The sequence below is a fragment of the Symphalangus syndactylus genome, chromosome 22, assembly GCF_028878055.3.
Source record: "Symphalangus syndactylus isolate Jambi chromosome 22, NHGRI_mSymSyn1-v2.1_pri, whole genome shotgun sequence".
Taxonomy (NCBI): Eukaryota; Metazoa; Chordata; class Mammalia; order Primates; family Hylobatidae; genus Symphalangus; species Symphalangus syndactylus.
The window spans coordinates 39,724,085-39,742,563 of record NC_072444.2 but is presented as its reverse complement, the minus strand read 5'-3'; the positions used below and the strand labels follow the sequence as shown (position 1 = coordinate 39,742,563).

The following is an 18,479-nucleotide window of genomic DNA, read 5'->3' as shown; positions in this document are numbered from 1 at the left end:
TGTGTAAGGGCCAGTTTTCCGTATTTGGAAGCTCAAGCATAACCTGAATGAAAATATTTTGAAATGAATTAATTATCTAAGATTTTATTTTAAATATTGTAACTTTCAAAGAAGCATTAGAGGGTACAGTTTTTTTTAATGCACTTGTGGTAAATACTTTTTTTGAAAACACTGAATTTATAAAAGGTAATACTTACTATTTTTCAATTTTTCCCTCCTAGGATTTTTTCCCCCTAATGAATGTAAAATGGCAAAATTTGCCCTGAAATAGGTTTTACATGAAAACTCCAAGAAAACTTAAACATGTTTCAGTGAATAGAGATCCTGCTCCTTTGGCAAGTTCCTAAAAAGCAGTAATAGATACGAGGTGATGCACCTCTCAGTGGCAAAGCTTCAGATATTTCTGATTGCTCATGGGGCAGAAGTGGAAAGGGAAAAAGAGCAATCCGAAATACCAGGGCCAATTTGGAAATTAGGTAATAGAGGGAAAAGACCGTGAAGAGGTTGTGTGTGTGTGTGGTGGTGTTGTTGATTTGTTTCCTTTTTATGGTGAGACAAGGTTCTCTTCAATTTTAGAGAATGACAGTTTTCAGTTTGGGAGAGGGAGTTAGTGGGTTGTAAACTGCCTAGAGGTCAATTTTAGGAGGCCTCTGAGGAACCAGATTGGCAGTGAATATAGGTGTAATGTAAGGGGAAACCCTTGAGCAGAGGGAATATCAAGTAATTAACTGACTTAGTATCCTATTCTGGTAGAAATGGCCAATTAGAGTCTCAGCTCTGCTTTCAAATCTAGAGTGTCTGGATGGGAAGGTGGAAGATAAATAAGTAACAAGATCAAGTTGGATTTTGAGTTGACTAGACCCTGTTTTTCTCTTACCGGGGACAATCATGTGGTGTTTTCAGCAAATGGGTCTCTCTCCTCCTCCTTACTCTTTTTGGCCAAATCTTCAAATGAGAAAGGGAATTGGTCATGTGGGTGAGAAATGAGACTGAAGTAATTGTCTATTACACTAGCTTTCAGCTAGAATTGTGCATCCCAGTAACCTGAGGAAAATGTTTAAATAATCAACAAGTCTAGGCTTTTTCCTGAAGATTTTGATACAGTAAGTCTTATAAAGCCTGGATATGTATATTTGAAAATGTTTCCTTGAAGCCAGGCATGGTGGTGCATGGCTGTAGTCCCAGTTGCTAGGGAGGCTGAGGTGGGAGGATCGCTTCAGCTCAGGAGTTCGAGTCTAGCCTGGTCAACATAATGAGACCAACAACAACGACAACAACAACAATAACAACAACAATTTTCTCAAAATCTGGATACACTCCTGCTTAAGAACCACTGAATACAGAAATGTAATATGTAAATTCTTATATCTCAGAAACTTAAGGTAGCTCTAGAAGAGTTGCAGTTGGATATGTGCTGATTTCTTTAAATCTTTCCTTTCCAGTAACGTTAATCTGACTTTTTTTTTTTTTTGAGATGGGGTCTCACTCTGTTTCCCAGGCTGGAGTGTGGTGGTGCAATCACAGCTCACTGCAGCCTCGACCTCCCCAAGCTCAGATGGCCCTCCAACTTCAGTTTTTTTTTAGTAGAGATGAGGTTTTTGCCATGTTTCTCAGGCTGGTCTTGAACTCCTGGGCTCAAGCGGTTCACCCACCTCAGCTTCCCAAAATGCTAGGATTACAGGTGTGAGCCACCATTCCTGGCCTAGTCTGTCTTTTATCTCTGTGATCGAGACATTAAAATGAATATTATTGGTAGTATCTATCAGGTTACAGAATAATACATTTTCCTTTCTACCATCAGTTATTCACTGCCATTCAGAAAGTCTTTAGAAATTTGCTGTGAGTAGTCTTTCAGTAAGTAGAGGATGGCCCTCTCAGCATTTTGTGTCTCTTTGTTCAATCATTCAAGTGCTTAGGTCAGTAAGTCGTTAAGAGCAGAGTTTTCTCAATTAGAATTATAGCAAATTCTAAACCATTTTTTGCCAATTGAGGTTGTATTATGGACTATCCAGTGCGTCTCAAGTATGTAGAGCTTTGGCATAATCAGCATGGCAGTTTTAAACACTTAAAACCATGGAGTTACTAAGAATACAGATAGGAATTCTGTTAATTTAGTTTCAGTAGTCCTATGAACTGATGATTTAGTTAACAATCTGGGAAAATTAAATACAGATAGATTTTAAATAAATGAATGTTGGAAAATTTTTTCAAATGGGCAGTATGAGTTTTAATAGCAATTTTTGTTGCGTGTTGGAGGTTGAACTTTCGGTAAAACATGAAACTAAGGAAACATTTTACATGCAAATTCTTGCTTTATACACAATTTGTCTTAGGGTTGAGGATATACAGACAAAAGATACAGCTCCTGCCCTCAGGAAGCTCTTTGTTTAGATGGGAAAAATATTATCATCCAATAATACCATGCCAAATGCTGAATTAGAAGTAAAGGGTCTTGGAAGCAGTAAATGTTTAAAGTGAGTTTTTGAGTTGATTAGAGTTAACGTGGTGAGGCAGAGAAGGGGTGTTTCCAAGGGAAGGAGCAGCGTGTGGGAAAACACAGAAGAGTGAGAAGGAAGCGACTACATTTTATTTACTTTCTATGCATGTAAGTCCATAAGATCTTATATAAAGTTTCTACTTCGGTTGAGGAATATGTACTTTTTTGAATTACATAAGTTTTTGCTTTATATTGTTTTGCAGCTTGGCCTCACACCACTGTTACTTGGTGTACATGAACAAAAACAGCAAGTGGTGAAATTTTTAATCAAGAAAAAAGCTAATTTAAATTCACTGGATATATATGGAAGGTATAGTTCTTTCTTTTAATCTGTGTGTTCTAGATAGCAGTCACTCAAGTCATAAATATTAAATTAATAAGATGAATGTATACTTACTGGGATATAGTGATCAGTATGAACACAAATCAGTTAGGTAGAAAAACAGTTATTTGGACTGGGCAACATAAAGAACAGTTTTAGTAGGATTCATCTTTTATTATATTGACGTTATTTGTTATGTGACATTTTTGGTTACATGATCTTATGTTAGCTAGAGGGATTTCATATTAATATTATGAAGTTTGAACTTTAACTTTCAGTTAAAGTTATGAGTCAGTATTGAATTTCTTAACCCTTTCTAATAGTTTTTAACCTCTGTGTCTTACATGCTTTTCCACTAAATACGCTGTATTAAACATAAATAGGAGTAGAAAATCCTTTTGTCTTTTCAATGACTTTGCCTTAAGTTGCTTTCTTTGAAGAATATTGTTAGCTTATCCCTACATGACAATTAATTGCTGTTCCCACATACTGTGAGTTCAACAGCTTTTTTCCTTTTTTATTTCCAGTGTATTTTGATGTTTTCATTTTTAATTGGTATGGAGAGAAGGGAGTGAAGATAGTTTTAAGTGGATACACTTTTCCTTTAATGAAGGGAAGCCATAGGTGGGTGATAAAGAGAAAAGAGCTAGACTTTGGATTCACACAATACTGGGTTTAATTCCTAACTTTCTTACTTGCTAGGCGTGTGACCTTGGGAACGTTATTTACCGCCAAATATGTTGTCATATATGAAAAGGAGAATATATCCTTCAAAGTTGGCTGTGCATAAGAAAGATAGATATGGCATTTAATTCAGTGCCTAGCACATGCTTATTGGCATCATTAACTGAAACTCCTGTGACTACTATTCTTACCATTATTATTAATCTTACTGCTTTCAGCATGCAGAGAGCTCTTATTTATGTTACCCCCTAGCTGATTTTCTATTACAGCTTATCAGTCTAGGGAAGCTGTGATGAAATCTTCACTTAAATCTTTGTTCACTTCAGATAAGTGGCCCTAACATTGTTTCTTGCCCATCAAAGGACTTTAAATTGGTAGCTTCTGCTATGCAATACCCCACTGAGATAAGAGGGTTTGTTTTGTCCCTTCTTGTTAACCTTGGTGGTATTTTACAAAGATGAACACTTGAGCACTGAAGATGCTTATGTATTTTAGTGCATGTAAATGTTTGATTCTGCACAGACAGGCAAGAAGTTAAATTGGTAACGTATATCAAGTTAGCTTTTAAAATAACTTTATTACAGTTCCTATTTCTGTCATTTTAGAACTGCTCTCATACTTGCTGTATGTTGTGGATCGGCAAGTATAGTCAGCCTTCTACTTGAGCAAAGTATTGATGTATCTTCTCAAGATCTATCTGGACAGACGGCCAGAGAGTATGCTGTTTCTAGTCATCATAATGTGTAAGTGTTTACATTAAAAGGCTAGTTAATGCTAAATTGAGGTTTAAAATAATTATAACAGTTGCATCTTACATATCAAGTGAGATGTCATAGTTTGGTTCAGGTAGTTTTAGAGTGGCAGTGAGTTAGTCCCCTGCATCAGCCAGAAATCAGACAAAAAGCAAGACAAGTTAGAAGTACCAATGGGTGCAGGATTCTTTATGTCAAGACTTTTAAGACCTTTATCCTTAGAGATCCCAACATTGTTCATTTCATCCAAGTGTAACACCTATGCATGGGATAAAAAATAGTGTCACATCTTTGATTTTTCTGATTAGTTATTTGGGCCTGGAAATGTCCAGTTTATCAGAAAGTCTTGTACTGTCTTCTGGGGACTATGTCCTATATACTCCTTGAATTTTTCAGGAACCGAAGGGGTTCACTAAATCCAAGGAAGACAGTCCCTTTTATCAAGTCAGGAGGAGGAGAAAAAAAAAGGACATTGCAATCATTCTGTTGTTTCCATTGATTCTGTTGCTGCATTGTTGCCACTCAAACTGGTCCTGCTGCCTTAAGATGAATCGGTAGATTCAGGTCCCTCAAGTCTTCATGGCGATTCATACAGTGACTTTGAAGTACAACGTTTTTTAGTTCCCATACCTATGCTTATATGCTCAGCCATTGTTCCCAAAGCACCAGCCCCCTGCTCTGGCTGCTGGGCGTCCTGACTTTATAAACCACACACAAAGTGAGCAAATTGGCCCTTCCCCCCATATTCAGAACCTAATGTGGAACCCACATCTTAGCCAAGAATTAGCTGAGACCTTCATGGTAAGAGATCCTTTGAGGCCGTTGTTGGTCTTTTCTCTAGCAGGTATTGGGTGGGCTTGTTCTAAAGGGTCAGAGGGGTTCAAATAATGTGGCAGAAAGAGATCAGTGTTTGTTTCTTCTTCTTTGCTACCAGATCTGTACTGTGAGGCACCTTTATATCCTGTATAGAACCTTGGGCAGTAGAAAATCCCATATGAACCTTCCCCTGAGCAGTGACTCCCAGCTGTGGTTGGCCCCTTGAGTGATCTGATTTACATGATAATGAAAATCGTCCAAGCTACTTCCATCTCTAGCTCAAGATTTTAAAATATTTTCAAATTCTAGCTCACAGGAAGCCATTGAAGAGAATTCTCAGAATCTCAAGTAGGTTAGTTGGACTTAACAGAGCCAAGCCTTGTCCATGACTCATCACTAATCATGTGTAAGAGTAGGGCTTTGTGCTTGCTTCGGTGGCACATATCCTAAAATTGGAACAATATGGAGAAAGTTAGCATGGCTTCTGCATAAGGAGGCAGCACAAATCTTTGAAGCATTCCATATTTTGTGCAGTCACTGGAAGGTCATTTGACTATTTGCTGACTAGCTCTAAGGAAACAGTGTGAATCAAAGCAAAATGGGTGCCACCAAAATATTGAAATTGTGATTTGCACTGCAAAAATAGTCATGTAAGATGGTCTATGAGATGACTTTGAGCTGAATAACGTGTTCGGTGCAAAATACATTGTTAGTATGTATGTATGACAATTACAGAATGTCAACTTGCAACTTCTTCATGGAAACTAAAAAAAATAAAAGTAGACTTTTGGTCTCCCATGTCAGCTGGAATTGAACATCAGTATAAAGCATTATCCTCACAAACATCTGCTGGCTGAGAGTTTGAGTCTGTAGAGAAGGATTGTTGGTCCAAACCAGGTCTTAACATCCATTGGTTTTTCTGCCCTTGGTGTGATTGTTCAACTCCGTAATAGTGGACAATCACATTACCTACTTTAATGAGATATTTATGAATAAATTTAGTTACAAACTATGACATAGTTGAGATGCCCTGAATTATAAGCCATAAGGAGTAGGACAACTAAGAGGCAAAATTAGGACTCAATAACATTTTCTGAAAACTACAACATTTGCATATTAGAACCTATGAACAAAATACGCATTGGGTTTTATTTGGGATTCCAAGATAATTTTAGTCATAAAGTTTAGGAAGAGATTATTCCATTGCTTTACTATTTCTCTCAGCATTTAAAAAATGTTATCTCCTTAAATCTTTATAACAACCTAGGGAAATAAGGCAGCAAAGTCTTCACTTTGTTGAAGAAGACATTGAGCCTAAGAGAAGCAAGTTGTCCAAGAACAAATAGCTGTTCATTATGGAGCTAAGACTTATGCAGAGTTGGGACACTTTTTATTATGTCATGCTAATGCAACCTAATTTACTGGGTCACATGCCCTCGATTTATGAGTATTTCACCCTACATTTTTTTCTTCTTTAATTAGAAGCTTAAAGAGAAGTTTGCAGAATGTACTCATAAGTGGATGGGATAATCCTGTTAAGTTCTGATATTCTGATATTGTTTGAAATACTCTTAAGAATTTTACATTTGGTAAGTATTTTTTATATCAGTATTAAAATAGTAATTTGGTTTATTATATTTTTATACATAGAATTTGCCAGTTACTTTCTGACTACAAAGAAAAACAGATGCTAAAAATTTCTTCTGAAAACAGCAATCCAGGTAAGACTTGTGACAGTGAATTACTTTAGGTCAGTTGTCCCCAACCTTTTTGGCACCAGGGACCGGTTTTGTGGAAGACAATCTTTCCATGGGCTGGGGAAAGGTGGGGATGGTTTCAGCATTATTCAATCATGTTACATTTATTGTGCTACTTTATATTATTATTACGTTGTAATATATAATGAAATAATTATACAACTTACCATAATGTAGAATCCGTGGAAGCTCTGAGCTTATTTTTCTGTAACTAGATGGTCTCATCTGGGGGCAAAGTGAGACAGTGACAGATCATCAGGCATTAGATTCTCATACGAAGCACACAACCTAGATCCCTCGGATGGGCAGTTCACAACAGGGTTCATGCTCCAATGAGTATCTGATGTTATCACTGATCTGACTGGAGGCAGATTTCAGGTGGTAATAGGAGCCATGGGGTGTGGCTGTAAGTACAGGTGAAGCTTCCCTGGCTTGCCTACTGCTCACCTCCTCCTGTGTGGTGTGGTTCATAATAGTCCATGGACTGTTACGAGTCTGTGGCCTGGTAGTTGAGGACCCCTGCTCTGGGTGGTTCTACCATAGATAAAAAAGTAAAAGTAAGGAATTTTTGATCACGAAAGAACACTGAAGCACAAGTCATGTTACATATGCTTGTCCCAATAAGGTCTCACTGTTACTGACTTCATTCCTTCTCATTTGAAATTGGAAAGAGATATATTTACTTTGTTGGTACAAGATGTGTTCTACCTGCTGGTTAATTGTCATGATAACAGTAATTTTGTTAGAACAAGATGCTCTGCTACCATTTGCCAAGAGATTGTCATAATAAATATACAAATTGCCCAACTCTAGGCTCAGCAGATTATAATAAAAGTAGAAAAATGTTTCACACTAACAAAAATGCTAGTATGCTACCTGGTTGTGGACACCTAATACATTGTATAGTCTAAACTGTATGAGGACACCTTTAATTTAGCCATCTATTTATCAAAGAGCTTCTGTAAGTTAGGTTTTATAAGTTGCAGGAGACAAAGATGGAATAGATGTAGTTTTGATCTTTAAGGTGCTCGTAGTGGAGCTGTCTCCATTTTTGTGCTTTTTCAACAGAATTTACAAAGAAAACATTTCTATTTATGTTTTCACTTGTCCGCTTAACAAATAACTATCAAATGCCTTTAGATACTAACCATTTTTTATGATGCTAAATAACACAAACAAAAATACAGACAGGAGCTTGTTATTATCATTGTCATTTTCATTATTTTACTACTTTATTCCCAGTGGTTACTGTGTGCTAGATGCCCACTGGAAGCTTATAATTATGATTTATTATATATTGATTATGTGCCAGACATATGTAATGAGGAATGAAAATTTTGGAAAAAAGTAGGTATGATTTAAGGTAAGCATGCAGAGAAAGAATTTTTCTAGGTAAAGAAGCAGAAGAAGAATGTTTGGCAGAAGGAACATGCAACGAGGTCGTGTGTTTGCCAGAAGGAACATCTAGTGAGATTGCCTGTTTGGCAGGAAGAGCAGCAAGTGCAAAAGACAAGATGCTTGAGTGAACTTTGCAGGGTTTCTGAGCAATTCACTTTTGCTAGTACCAAAAGTGTGAGATACGAGAGGTTGGGAATGAGGTGGATATTTAGCTAAGGCAAGTTTATGATAGACTTTTTAATACTATAGAAATGAGTAGGTCTTATCCTGTGGGCCATGGGAAGTTTACCAGGTAGAATGCTTTGGACTGCAAATACTAGATGAGCAGTGGCTAAAACAGTAGGAACCAGAGTTGTTTTGTTTGTTCATTGATATCCTAGGGATCCCGCTTGTCCCTCTTTCAGCTGTGCTGTTGGCAGTGTTTTATTCACGTCTCCTTTCGTGGTTGGCTAATCCGCAGCAGCTCCAAACTTCTTGTTCTCCCAACACAACATCGCGAGCGCTGCTTTTCTTCACATGTGTCTTTTAAACAGGGAGAAAACTTAGAAGCATGCAAGGGGCTTCCTGTAGCATTTCATTGGCTGGGTCACACCGCATGCTCATTCCCAAACCAGGCACTGGGAAGGCAAATACCTGATTAGCTTAGAATAAACATTTCTCTTTCTGAGGCTGAGGAGGGAGATTGGGATAATAAATATCCCAATAGACTTGTGTTTCTTCTGCAAGAAAGGATAAGGCATGGCTATTGATAGGGAGCCAACAGTGTGTGCTGCAGGGGCTCATTGGAGAAATTTGAGCAGGGGAGTCACAAGATTAAATTTGAGTATTAAGGCATTCTGGTTACGGTGTAAAACAGGTTAGCAAGCTTTTTCTGTAAAGGACCAGGTGGGAAATATTTTAGACTATGTGGTCTCTGTCATATCTGCTTAACCCTGCTGTTGTCTCCTTTGTAGCGTGAAATCGTGATTATACGTAAGCAAACAGGCATGACTGAGCTCCTATAAAACTTTATTTACAAAGGCATAAGGCAGATTGGATTTGGTCTGTAGCCTATAGTTTGCTGGGATTGATGGAAGGTTCTTTACCATGTAAAGAAACCAGGAGACAAAGGAAGCTTTTGCAGTAGTCAGCTGTAGTTTCCATGTCACACATCCTTGGACTAGTATCAATGTATTATAAGGCTTTCACCCATCCATGGTGAAATAAATAACGTTAGGAATCTCAGTTACTCATTTTAATGTGTTGGCCCTTGTTATGCCTTTTTCATTTGTTTGGCTTAATTTTTTTTTCATGTAAGAAATGACATTAATAGTTGCGGTTTTCTTTTAAATAAAAGCCATTTTGTAAATGTTTATGTTCCCAGTGGCAGTGGGAATGCAAAACGGAGGCAGAAGAGAGGTATAGTCAATATGATTTAGTGATAATTGAATGAGAAAGGCTTGGGGGACAGAGAGAAATCTCAAATGATATACAGGTTTCCAGGTTGTACACCAGTATTTAACCTGGACGTGAGGAAGGAGTAGGAAATTTTCTGGTGAATACAGAAGAGCAAAGAGCAGCAGGTCAGCAGGAATGACTAATGTTTTTCTATGCATGTTTAATGGAATATTCGTGTAGGATATTTTGAGTAGGTAATTGGATAATCAGCATTTATAATTTGCATCCTACTAGTTTGACTCTCAGCAATAAGACTTGTCAAAGATCCGAGAATCTGAAAGTTGATGATAAATGTCCATGTGTATCACCATCCGTGACTGAAAGTCAGCATCCACAGAACACAGAATTGGGACGGATGAACTTAATAGATAAAGATGCATATCATGGCTGTTCCTCTTAGGGAATGATACTCTCCATGACCTGTGTGAGTCACAGCTGCCAGAAAAGAAAGAGCAAGGAGCGTATGAAGGAAGCACAGCAAATTCAGTCCTAGAGTGCCCTGCTTGACTTCACGTCATAGTTCTGACTTCTAAAAAATCATTTTCTGCAAAACCTGCTTTGTGTTTTTCCCTTTTGCAGCCTGCAGCTAAACAGAATCCCTTTAGCAGGGCATTTTTGTGTTCTTCCTTTAAACAAGGCAACATATAAATAATTAAAAGAAGTAAGAGAAAGAGGGTTTTTTGTATGGGATAGTATTTAATGTAAACTTGAGAGTGAGTACCAGGATTATACTTAGAATTTATGGACTGGATGGGAAGACTGGATAGAAATCTAAAGATTGCTGACTGAAACACAATGTGGTTTCTTTGCTGTATTGTCACAGCTCTGAATTCACAACTCTTAGTTGTATTCATATGCACTATAACTTTACAAAGCATCTTCCCAAACCAAATATTTACTGATTTGTTATAATTTGTATGACTTCATTATAGAATTGACTTTCATGAGAATTATTGAGAATTTGCTACATAGTATCATCTCAGCTGTGTCCACATGAGCTATCTGTCACCTTGTCTTAATGAATAATTGTTCACTAGGAATATTGGTTTTGGCATTTAAAGTGATCTATATCTAATGCAGATAGGTCCAGGGACCACTCTTGAACATTAACGTCTGGGCATCTTAAAATTACACATAAGGCTTTCATAATCTGATTTCTGCCCCACTCTCCATCTTTAGCCCTTTTCCCTGTGTGCCCTTTCTCTGGCATTACTGAGCTGCTGGTAATATCCTACTCACTCATCCTTCTATTGTAGGCAAATACTTTCACTCTTTCAGGCCTCGCTCCTGCTCTTGCTGCTGCCTGGCATGCTGTCACCCTTTCCTGCTGTCTACCCCTTTTAATCTGGCTAGCCTCAATATTTAAGTCTCTTCTTAGGCATGTGTTCTAGAAAAGCCATCCCTGACATGCTTTATTTTCATTCTTTTTAGACCGTAACGCCTAGTATGTATTTAGCAGGACTCAATAAAAAATTTCTGAGTAAAAAAAGACTGTTTTTACAAAGATGATGTGTAAGACTCTCCCCTGCAGTCTTGGAGCAGAGGGGACAGACATGTGGAGGAATAATGCACAGTTTAGGGGGTAAAGATGCAGTAGAAAAATCAGTAAAGTACTAAGGCAGCCTCAAGGAAGGAGGTACCTGTTTATTTGGGGAAAGACATGCAGAATCAAGGAAGACTTCACATAGGATTATTTCAAAAGATCAAAATAAGGCCAGGTGTGGTGGCTCACACCTGTAATCCCAGCACTTTGGAGGCCGAGGCAGGCGGATCATGAGGTCAGGAGATCGAGACCATCCTGTCCAGTGGTGAAACCCCATCTCTACGAAAAATACAAAAATTAGCTGGGTGTGGTGGTGCTTGCCTGTAATCACAGCTACTCAGGAGACTGAGGCAGGAGAATCGCTTGAACCAGGGAGTGGGAGGTTGCAGTGAGCTGATTGCACCACTGCATTCCAGCCTGGCGACAGAGCAAGACCCTGGCTCATTAAAAAAAAAAATAAAAAGAAAAAGAAAATAAATTTGTCAGAATAGTGGAGGGAAACATTTTAGATATTAGGAAGATGTTGTACAGTAATAAAGGTGTCAGCAGTGATTTTGGAAATCATTTATAAGGTACTATTAGGAAGTGGAGAACAATATACTGTGTCACCTTATATGTTTCTTTTTTAATTTTTATTTATTTATTTTTATTTTTATTATTTATTTATTTATTTATTTATTTTGAGACGGAGTCTCACTCTGTCGCCCAGGCTGGAGTGCGGTGGCGCAATCTCGGCTCACTGCAAGCTCCGCCTCCCGGGTTCACGCCATTCTCCTGCCTCAGCCTCCCAAGTAGCTGGGACTACAGGCACCCGCCACCATGCCTGGGTAATTTTTTTTTTGTATTTTTAGTGGAGACGGGGTTTCACCGTGGTCTCAATCTCCTGACCTCGTGATCCGCCCACCTCAGCCTCCCAAAGTGCTGGGATTACAAGCGTGAGCCACCGCGCCCGGCCTCACCTTATATGTTTCTACTGTATTTTAAAGCTGTGTTTATGGTGGTTTTGTTCATTGATGTTGGGTGGATGAATTTATGAGGGAATTTTTGACATGTTTGTGTGTCTTCAAACTGCTGACATCTGGTGTCTCCCCAAGTGATTTTTTGAAGTTTTTGAGAATTATTTTATAAATGACAATTTCATGAAAGATTAAATGCTCAATTTATGAAATAAAATGAAATGTTGTCTTAAATCTGTTTTTAAAAGGCAATAGTTTTTAACTGTTCTAAGTGGTTGATTTTAACTTATTATATGGATTTTTCAACAGAACAAGACTTAAAGCTGCCATCCGGGGAAGAGTCACAAAGGCTTAAAGGAAGTCAAAATGGCCAGCCAGAGGCATGGAAACTTTTAAATTTAAACTTTTGGTTTAACCTTTTTTTTTTTTTTTGCCTTAACAATATTAGATAGTCTAAATGAAATTACCTTTCAGACTAGGCTTTGATAATCAATAGATTCTTTTTTTAAGAATCTTTTGGCCAGGTGCAGTGGCTCACGCCTGTAATCCCAGCACTTTGAGAGGCCGAGGCGGGCGGATCACGAGGTCAGGAGATTGAGACCATCCTGGCTAACACGGTGAAACCCTGTCTCTACTAAAAATACAAAAACTTAGCTGGGCATGGTGGCCGGTGCCTGCAGTCCGAGCTACTCAGGAGGCTGAGGCAGGAGAACGGCATGAACCCGGGAGGTGGAGCTTGCAGTGAGCTGAGATCCGCCACTACACTCCAGCTTGGGCGACAGAGCAAGACTCCGTCTCAAAAAAAATAAAAAAAGAATATTTTAATAGATTCTTAAAATTTATTGTAATAAAATCAGCAACCTTATTAACAGAAGAATCAATAGATTCTAATTTAATATTTGATATTTAACTTGAACATAACCCACTATAAAATTTAAAATACTCTTATTTTCAAGTATTCTTATTTGCCTTCTTGATTAGCTTACAGCTAATCTTTCCTTTTGGAATAGAGGCAAAAACAAATTTCAGAACTTTGTTCTTTTATTTTTACAACACCATAACATGATAAAGTAACATCGATTATTGAATCATATTATTAAGCAATAGGAATTATGAACAATGTAACACTGATGGTCCCTGAGCTGGATTCATGGTTAAAGAGTAATCATGGCCAGTGATTGAAAATCTGCAGTTTTATATTGTCAGTCACTGATACCAAGGTTAAAGATATATTCTGCCTTGTGGTCTCTTGTTGACCTTAGTGTTTCTGTTCAGGGAGGGAACCAGGTCATAAAAGCAACCGAACTGCCTTTTACAAGAATCTTATCTTGCTGAATGGGACCTTTGGTGTTAGTGCACAAACACAATAACATTCTAATTTCTTTCAGTTGCAGAAAATCAGTACAGATTAAAATTTTTTATCTACTGTCATTAGTACACATTAGAATATATGAGAACTGGACTTAAGCAGATAATCTGGATACATAACACTATCATATTACAGTATATAATTTCAATTAAAATTTGAGAATTTGCATTTCTTTCTGTTTGGTGTTGATTTCGGCTCCTAATAGTTTAAAGGGTGCCTACAATCCAGTTAGGAATCTTTTAGAAAAGCACTTCAGTGCACTGTAGGGGCTCACTAGTTAGGGTTTTGTGAGGTAAACTCTTTTCAAGTGAGGAAGATTTTGCAACACTACAAATCTTCTGCTGATTCATTTTTGGTAGATTTAAGTCATAACAAATTAAGTTTAGTCCAAACAAATAGTGACCAAGTTAAGTTTGCTGGTTGATGTTTTTCTTCTCCCTTTGTCTAAGGTGAATTATTTTTCACATGTTAGAAGCCAGTGATGTGGCAGTAGCTAAACATAGATTAAAAAGTTAATTCTTAATTTTAATTATTTATTTATTTTAACAGTTTAATTTTAATTATTTTCTGATTTTTATTGTCCATACTTGATTAAGAATAAAATTATTTTAAAAACATGTGCTCCAAAAGAGGAGACATCACAGAAATACAACAAGCAAATTAACCTACTGTTTTTGCATCTGCAGAAAATGTCTCAAGAACCAGAAATAAATAAGGATGGTGATAGAGAGGTATACCTTCATATTCAAATGTTTCTGTTGAACTAGATGTTTACGTTATGTTGTTTAACAAAGTGTAGTAAATGTAGGCATACATGATCCTATCATGTAAGTAGCATAAATCATCAGTGAAAAATTTAATACTTAACTCAGAATTCTGTACATTGAATTTTAAAGAGATACAAACCCTAGAGATATTCTTTCATTTTTATGGAATAATCCCGAATGGTGCCATAAAATGCTAGGTAATGCCACTTCAGGAGCTTTGGAGCAGTCATTTTATCTTTCTCGGTTTTAGTCTGATTATCAATAGATAATGTGGCTTAAATAGGTAATTTCTTATTCTGTGTATTTTCCAGCTAGAAAATTTTATGGCTATCGAAGAAAGAATGAAGAAGCACGGAAGTACTCATGTGGGATTCCCAGAAAACCTGACTCATGGTGTGGCTGCTGGCAATGGTGATGATGGATTAATTCCTCCAAGGAAGAGCAGAACACCTGAAAGCCAGCAATTTCCTGACACTGAGAATGAAGAGTATCACAGGTGAGCCTACGACAGCATTGAACAGGAGGTAACTATGTGCTGTCAAAGTAATCCTAATTTGAGTAATATTCATGATGAACAAATTTTATACTTTTACTAGGATATTCAGCCCTTGCCTGTTAATCAGAAAAATGAAAATCAGCAAACAATGAGTTACTGTTTTTTTCCAGTCATTAATTTATTTGAAAAATAACCATTATTGGCAAATGTGAGGGAAAAGGCATTTTCTTTTCAGTGAACTTTTATTTTAGCTTCGGGGTACATGTGCAGGTTTATTATATAGGTAAACTGTATCATGGAGGTTTGGGGCACAGATTATTTCATCAGCCACATAATAAACAAAATACTTGAAAGGTAGTTTTTTGGTTGTCTCCCTCCTGCCACACTCCACTCTCAAGTAGGCCTTAGTGTCTGTTATTCTCCTCTTTGTGTCCATGATTTCTCATGTTTAGTTCCCACTAAACAGTAAGAATATGTGGCATTTGATTTTCTGTTCCTGCATTAGTTTGCTTAGGGTAATGGCCTCCAGCTCCATCCGTGTTGCTGCAAAGGAGATGGTTTCATTGAAAAAGACATTTCATACACTGTTGGTAAATACATTTTGAACATTAATTTAGTAGCATATTCACACACACACATATATAACAGAGTAAGGATATATAATACATGTAAAGGATATTTGTATAGATATGTTACATGTATACATATAGGGACATGTATTAGAGCATTATTATATAAAAAATTTGGAGCTAGTCTAATTCCTTATCAATAGGAAATAGCTCAATTTCCATATGCCCAAATTAATGTATTATGCAACCATTTTTAAAAAATGAGGTTGGATCTAGAGTATACTGATTATTTCACAATTAAAATGTATTTAAAGCATTTAGTTTGATGACACATCTTAAGAGTTCTTGTTAGAATTCTTGTAATATCTGTTCATGTCCTTCGCCCACTTTTTGTTGGAGTTGTTTGTTTTTTTCTTGTAAATTTGTTTGAGTTCATTGTAGATTCTGGATATTAGCCCTTTGTCAGATGAGTAGGTTGTGAAAATTTTCTCCCATTTTGTAGGTTGCCTGGTCACTCTGATGGTAGTTTCTTTTGCTGTGCAGAAGCTCTTTAGTTTAATTAGATCCCATTTGTCAATTTTGGCTTTTGTTGCCATTGCTTTTGGTGTTTTAGACATGAAGTCCTTGCCCATGCCTATGTCCTGAATGGTAATGCCTACGTTTTCTTCTAGGGTTTTTATGGTTTTAGGTCTAACATCATGTAAGTCTTTAATCCATCTCAAAAGAAGACATTTATGCAGCCAAAAAACACATGAAAAAATGCTCATCACTCCTCCAGAGTTGTTTTTCTCAAGATTATCACTAATTTTTTTCTGGAATAAATCTAGGCATTTTTTCTTACACTTCATTTTGTTTAATCTGTCGGCAATATTTGAGCCAATGGAGGGCATCTCCTCCCTAACAGCGTCTTCACTTTGCTTTCAGGACCTCACTCCCTCAGGCTTTTCCTCCTTCGTTTCTAGTCCATTCATCATGGTCTGTTTTGCTTGCTCCTCCTTGTCTTTCTCCTTTTCGACGTTGTTGTTTCTCAGGGCTGAGTCCTCAATCTTCTTTCTCATAACTTTTTTTTTTTTTTTAAGACGGAGTCTCGCTTTGTACCCCAGGCTGGAGTTCAGTGGCATGATCTTGGCTCATTGCAACCTCTGCCTCCTGGGTTCTAGCGCTTCTCCTGCCTCAGCCTTCTGAGTAGCTGGGATTACAGGTGCGCGACACCATGCCTGGCTAATTTTTGTATTTTTAGTAAAGACAGGGTTTCCCCATGTTGGCCACGCTGGTCTCAAACTCCTGACATCAGGTGATCTGCCCGCCTTGGCCTCACGAAGTGTTGGGTTTACAGGCGTGAGCCACCGTGCCTGGCCCCTTGTGACTTTCTCTACTGTGTATCTACTAGTGGTTTCCAAATGTATGTCTCCAACTCAGATCTCTCTCCTTAATTCCAGATCTCTATATCAGCCCACCTACTTGACGTCTCTATTTGATTAACTGTTGGGTATCACACACTTGTCTGATCCAAAATTGGGCTACTGATGTCCTTCCTGAAATCTACACCTCATGTAGTCTTTCCTACTTTGGTTAATGGCAACTCTTCCAGTTGCTCTGCCAAAAACCTCAGTGTCATTCTTGACTCATCTTTCTCTCTCTCTTGACACTTCACATCTAATCTCTCAGTAAATCTCATCAGGTCTACCTGAAGAATATATCCAGAAGCCAGTCATATCTTGTACATCTGAGCCACCATCATCTGCAGTCTAGATGAGTGTGATAGACTGGGAATTGATCGTCCTGGCTTTTAAAAACTTCCCCTTTCGTCAATTCTTAACTCAGTGGATGTATTTAAAACATAAGTCAAATTGTGTCATTCCTCTGCCCCAGCCCTTCTGATTGCCTTCCATTTCACTCTGAGTATGTGCCAGAGTTCCTCCTAATAACTAAAAGGCAGTAAACCATCTGGTATGTTACCCCTCCTGCTTAAACTTCTGTTTCTTATCTCTTTTGCTCTGTTTCAGCCACACTGAACTTCTTGCTATTCCTTACCTGTTCCTAGTGCTTAAAGACTCCAGGCAACCTCTGCACTTAGCAGTTCCCTGTGTCTGGAATGCTTTTTCCCCAGATATTCTTCTAGCTTAGTCTTTCCATTCCTTCAGTTCTTTACTTAAAATCCCCTTTGTAAGAAGAAGAAGAAAAAGGGTAAAAAGAAACACATTAAGGAATAACCCCTTTCTGAGGAAGAACCATATACCAGCACAATTCCTAGTCAAGAGAAAATGAGGAAAAAGCAAAAAAAAGAATGAGGACTAACAGAAAGGAATTACGATTGTATCACCAGGACGCATCAGGCTTGAGGTTCAATTGGGAGCATGCCAGGGATGCTCTCTAACGTAACTGAGGGAAGGTTTAATGAAACAAAGTGATTTATCATCTCTAACTTCAAACCTATTTGTGTCTTGACATCAACTCTGTTAACATCATCGTTTTTTAGAGTCTTTGATATACAAATACAATTTTCTTTGTATTAAAGAAAAATCCTCTTTCTCAGCAGGGACTTTTCTGGCCATCCCGACTTTCCCACCACCCTTCCCATCAAACACATAAACACTTCATTTTCCTGCTTTAGTTTTTCTCCTCTAACGTACTATGTATTTTGCCTTATCTGTCTCTTGTTATTGTGTGTTTATCTCACTCTCATGAATAGGGTTTTTATTGTTCATTACCATATCCTCACTTCCTAGAAAAAGGCCTAGCATATCAGACGTAGCTACCTAATAACTCAATGAATGAAGTTTATCCTAGGTATATTGTTTGATTGATTCTCACTTCAAAAATGTTTGACAAGGTTCATTTTAACAATTTTGCATGGTAATTATATGCATTTTTAAAATTCTTTTGGCTCTTCATAATAAGCTACATTCTTTATATTAATATTTTTTCACTTAGGGAGAAAAGCCCAATATTGTGATTATTCACTATTCTTTTACTGGTAATCATGATAATTGCAATTATGGTAAAATGAGTCAAAGGAATTGCAAACTTTACTGGTATTTTATTTATTTAGAGACAGAGTCTCACTCTGTCACCCAGGCTGCAGTGCAGTGGCGTGACCTTGGCTCACTGCAACC

At 37.6% G+C, this 18,479-nt stretch overlaps 1 protein-coding gene, 1 long non-coding RNA gene and 1 other non-coding gene across 5 annotated transcripts in view; 2 read left to right on the top strand and 1 right to left on the bottom strand.

The window, feature by feature from the left end:
- LOC129472146 (POTE ankyrin domain family member G-like) overlaps nucleotides 1–18,479 on the top strand; it is a 31,981-nt gene that overhangs the window by 7,185 nt on the left and 6,317 nt on the right. For all 3 annotated transcript variants that reach the window (XM_055261566.2, XM_063632112.1, XM_063632113.1), the window contains 6 exons: nucleotides 2,701–2,807; nucleotides 4,109–4,246; nucleotides 6,722–6,792; nucleotides 12,472–12,542; nucleotides 14,218–14,262; nucleotides 14,610–14,794. In XM_055261566.2, the coding sequence (XP_055117541.2) occupies nucleotides 2,701–2,807; nucleotides 4,109–4,246; nucleotides 6,722–6,792; nucleotides 12,472–12,542; nucleotides 14,218–14,262; nucleotides 14,610–14,794 (617 nt within the window). The remainder of the gene's footprint in view (nucleotides 1–2,700; nucleotides 2,808–4,108; nucleotides 4,247–6,721; nucleotides 6,793–12,471; nucleotides 12,543–14,217; nucleotides 14,263–14,609; nucleotides 14,795–18,479) is intronic.
- The window catches only part of LOC134735665 (uncharacterized), an 84,405-nt gene continuing 70,355 nt past the window's right edge, over nucleotides 4,430–18,479 (bottom strand). Inside the window, exons 2-3 of the long non-coding RNA XR_010119004.1 lie at nucleotides 6,996–7,053; nucleotides 4,430–5,517 (exon numbers count right to left, since the gene is read on the bottom strand). This is a non-coding gene — a long non-coding RNA (uncharacterized lncRNA). The remainder of the gene's footprint in view (nucleotides 5,518–6,995; nucleotides 7,054–18,479) is intronic.
- On the top strand, nucleotides 5,494–5,600 carry LOC129472829 (U6 spliceosomal RNA). The gene has a single exon (XR_008654099.1). It is a non-coding gene; the product is annotated as a U6 spliceosomal RNA (small nuclear RNA).